The following is a 2,743-nucleotide window of genomic DNA, read 5'->3' as shown; positions in this document are numbered from 1 at the left end:
CCAGTAGCACCAAGGGAAGTCGTGGTGGAGGGAGGTAGTCGTGGAACGGAGAACCCTCGCATCATCCGCCGCCCAACGCTTACTCGCCAACGCATCCGGGATCCACGATCCCGCTGAAATCTTTCCGCTTGAGCGCTTTGTCGTAGATGGAAGCCATGCGTTCTTTGCGGATGTGGGTGCAGGCGCGACGGCCGTACCAGAGTGTTGAAGGTCTGCTTAGGCCTAGTAAGTCAGACATGAGATAAGTGAGTCAGATGAGAGACGAGAAACGAGAGGTAGGTGGGAAGAAAGAAGGGGCAAGGATCGAGTGGGGATGAGGGATGATGGAGCACCAAGAAAGAAGGTGGAGAGAGGTTCGTCAAGGGGATAGGAGGTGCGATGTAAGTTTATGTCGATGTGGAAGATCAGAATGGAGAGTGATCGAACGGGATAAATTCTAGGTATACCCCCGGATAAAAACAACCAACCAAACAACGACCAGCTTACCTTCGCAACAGTACACAAAAACGCCAACGCCGCATACATATACGCCTGGCTCCGCTTCTGCCTTTTCACCCCGGAGTGGTCGTCGATCGCCCCGAGGATGCGCTGGACAAAGGAGGGGAGGGCTTTGGGGAAGTGAAAATCTGGTCGCAGATGGAACGGGTGAGAGACGTGGAAAGCTCGCGGGGATCGTAGCCTAGAAAAAACAATCAGTACTCGAACGAGATAAAAAGAATGAACAGAAAACGTACCATCTTCGGTGTGGAACACCGGAATATTCAAGTACTTCACGTCCCACAACTCCTCATCCTTCATCTTCCGTACAGAGCTTGTCGACCGCATCCTTCAAGTACTTGCTATGGTATGGGACTCCGACAGTGAGGAAACAGCCGTAGAAGACCGGCTTGCGCTGCGAGAAGGGCGTTTTGCTCTGATCGACGCCACTTGGAGCCTTGACCTTCCTGAGGCTAGGAACGACACCGTAAAGCACACGAGGAGGACCGGTAACGACGAAAGCCTTCGCGCCGTTATGGAGAGGGATGTGAAGTTGAGAGTTGGAGGGGAGGTGCTTGTTCGTCTCCGCGACGTGCGGCTCTAGATCCTTGAGCAGCAGGCCAACGACAGACAACATAGAGGTGGGAGAACCCTCGCCACCTTCGATCGATTCCTCCACGACGCTAGGCTCGAGTGCGAGGGCGGGAGACCAGCATGGAAGAGCCATCGGAGTCCCTGGTGTGCGTTCTTGGGATAGCTCGCGTCGTCGGTAGACGCAGAGATGCAGACAGCGGTAACGAGACCTTGCAAGTGGCCCGTGGTACCGGCAAGTCTTGAATTGAGCTCCGTGTACGATAGTCCAGAAACGCGCGGGACGATCAGATACTGCACGAACTGCGTGAGGCCGATAGGAGGGAGTGAGACTGGGATGAAGGCGAGGTAGGAGACAGGACGAACAGGTGAGGCGCCAGTAAGCCACGAATAAACGTCAAGCCCGTGTGAGTGATAGGAGGTCGTCGAAACGTTTGCGAGAGGGGAGAGGACTTCGGAGACGGCGAGTTTGATCCAGTCCTCGACGAACGGTGGGTAGATGTCGAACAGAGATTGCAGCTGATCAAAATCAACTTCGTTGATTTCTGTGCACAGCAAAACAAAAAGTAAGCATGCGAACTATAGCACGCGAAAACACACACGTACCTCCGTGGCTACAGAATGCCTGAAAAAGGTGCAGTATAGTCGCCGGCGAGACAGTTCGTGGTATCTTGGTGGGGTGCGGGGCAGCCTTGGATCACAGGGTGGGAAAAGGCGAGCAATCTATGTACTGGAGGTTGACACGATGCTGGCGTGCGTATGCCTGATAAGTGCTGATGTGTGCAGGCGTTGGTGAAGGACTGAACACGATGCAGCGTGACTTACCATCAATCGCCCACGCAGCGAGCATACAAAAACCTGCTGTTCCCGAGTCTTTCGCCCTTGCACACCCCCCGTCACTATTTCTCGTCTTTCTGTGCGCAAACTCGCAGCCCTGGACTTGGCGCTGTGATCAGACATAATGTGAGTACTCAATTTTGTGGGTATAGGCATGTCACAGCACGATTGGCGTACCATAACGTCTTGAGGGCCGAATATCCTGGGTATCGTGTTGTGGCTGACGGCCGTCATGAGTCCCTTACCATAATACCGTAAGACGGCGATATCGTCGTGCAAGCACTGAGCGAGACGCCTTTCCGCGGGTGTTATGGTAGAGATCATTGTGGTCGTCATTATGTGGCTATTTTGCCGGAGGCTGTCGACGTGGCTGCCGGGATATTGAGTCACAGCAATGCTGACTCAGCGCTAGTGCCACAAAGCATGCGACTAAACCAGCACGAGAGAGACGCACGAGAGCGGGCTACACAGAGCTGTACGTAGACCCATAGTGCCACCCATTCTCTCGGTCAAGCTCACACGGACCCCCTTTCATAGTCGTCGATTTCCTATCCTGCAGAAATGTTATAGCACTTCTGCAGAGTACGGAAGGCGAACTTGCTGCACGGGAGCAGGAAGCTGTTTGCACCTTGATCATCGAGGCACACAACTACGGCTTCCAAGATCTAACAGTAAGAACCCTTGATATAACCCATTGGATTATCCTCATCATGGTATTTCCCTACAGTACGATGAGCTCATTTCGAAGATCCTGCGTGATGGGGGGCGGGCTGCAGAGCAGGACACAGTCATCGCGGATGCTCTGAGCATATTCCGCGAACAGCGCGATCTCCGCCGC

At 53.8% G+C, this 2,743-nt stretch overlaps 1 protein-coding gene across 1 annotated transcript; it reads right to left on the bottom strand.

Annotated features, from left to right (window-relative positions):
• Window positions 1-79: 79 nt before the first annotated feature.
• On the bottom strand, window positions 80-2,229 carry STEHIDRAFT_164140 (uncharacterized protein; the record flags this gene model as incomplete). Its single annotated transcript, XM_007311866.1, has 7 exons — window positions 80-212; window positions 556-679; window positions 735-798; window positions 860-1,212; window positions 1,281-1,613; window positions 1,894-2,014; window positions 2,083-2,229. The coding sequence occupies 7 exons, from the start codon at window positions 2,227-2,229 to the stop codon at window positions 80-82; spliced, it is 1,275 nt and encodes a 424-aa protein (XP_007311928.1).
• Between the last annotated feature and the right edge of the window lie 514 nt (window positions 2,230-2,743).

The sequence above is a fragment of the Stereum hirsutum genome, assembly GCF_000264905.1.
Source record: "Stereum hirsutum FP-91666 SS1 unplaced genomic scaffold STEHIscaffold_106, whole genome shotgun sequence".
In the NCBI taxonomy this organism is placed as follows: Eukaryota; Fungi; Basidiomycota; class Agaricomycetes; order Russulales; family Stereaceae; genus Stereum; species Stereum hirsutum.
This window is presented reverse-complemented; position numbering and strand designations above follow the sequence as displayed.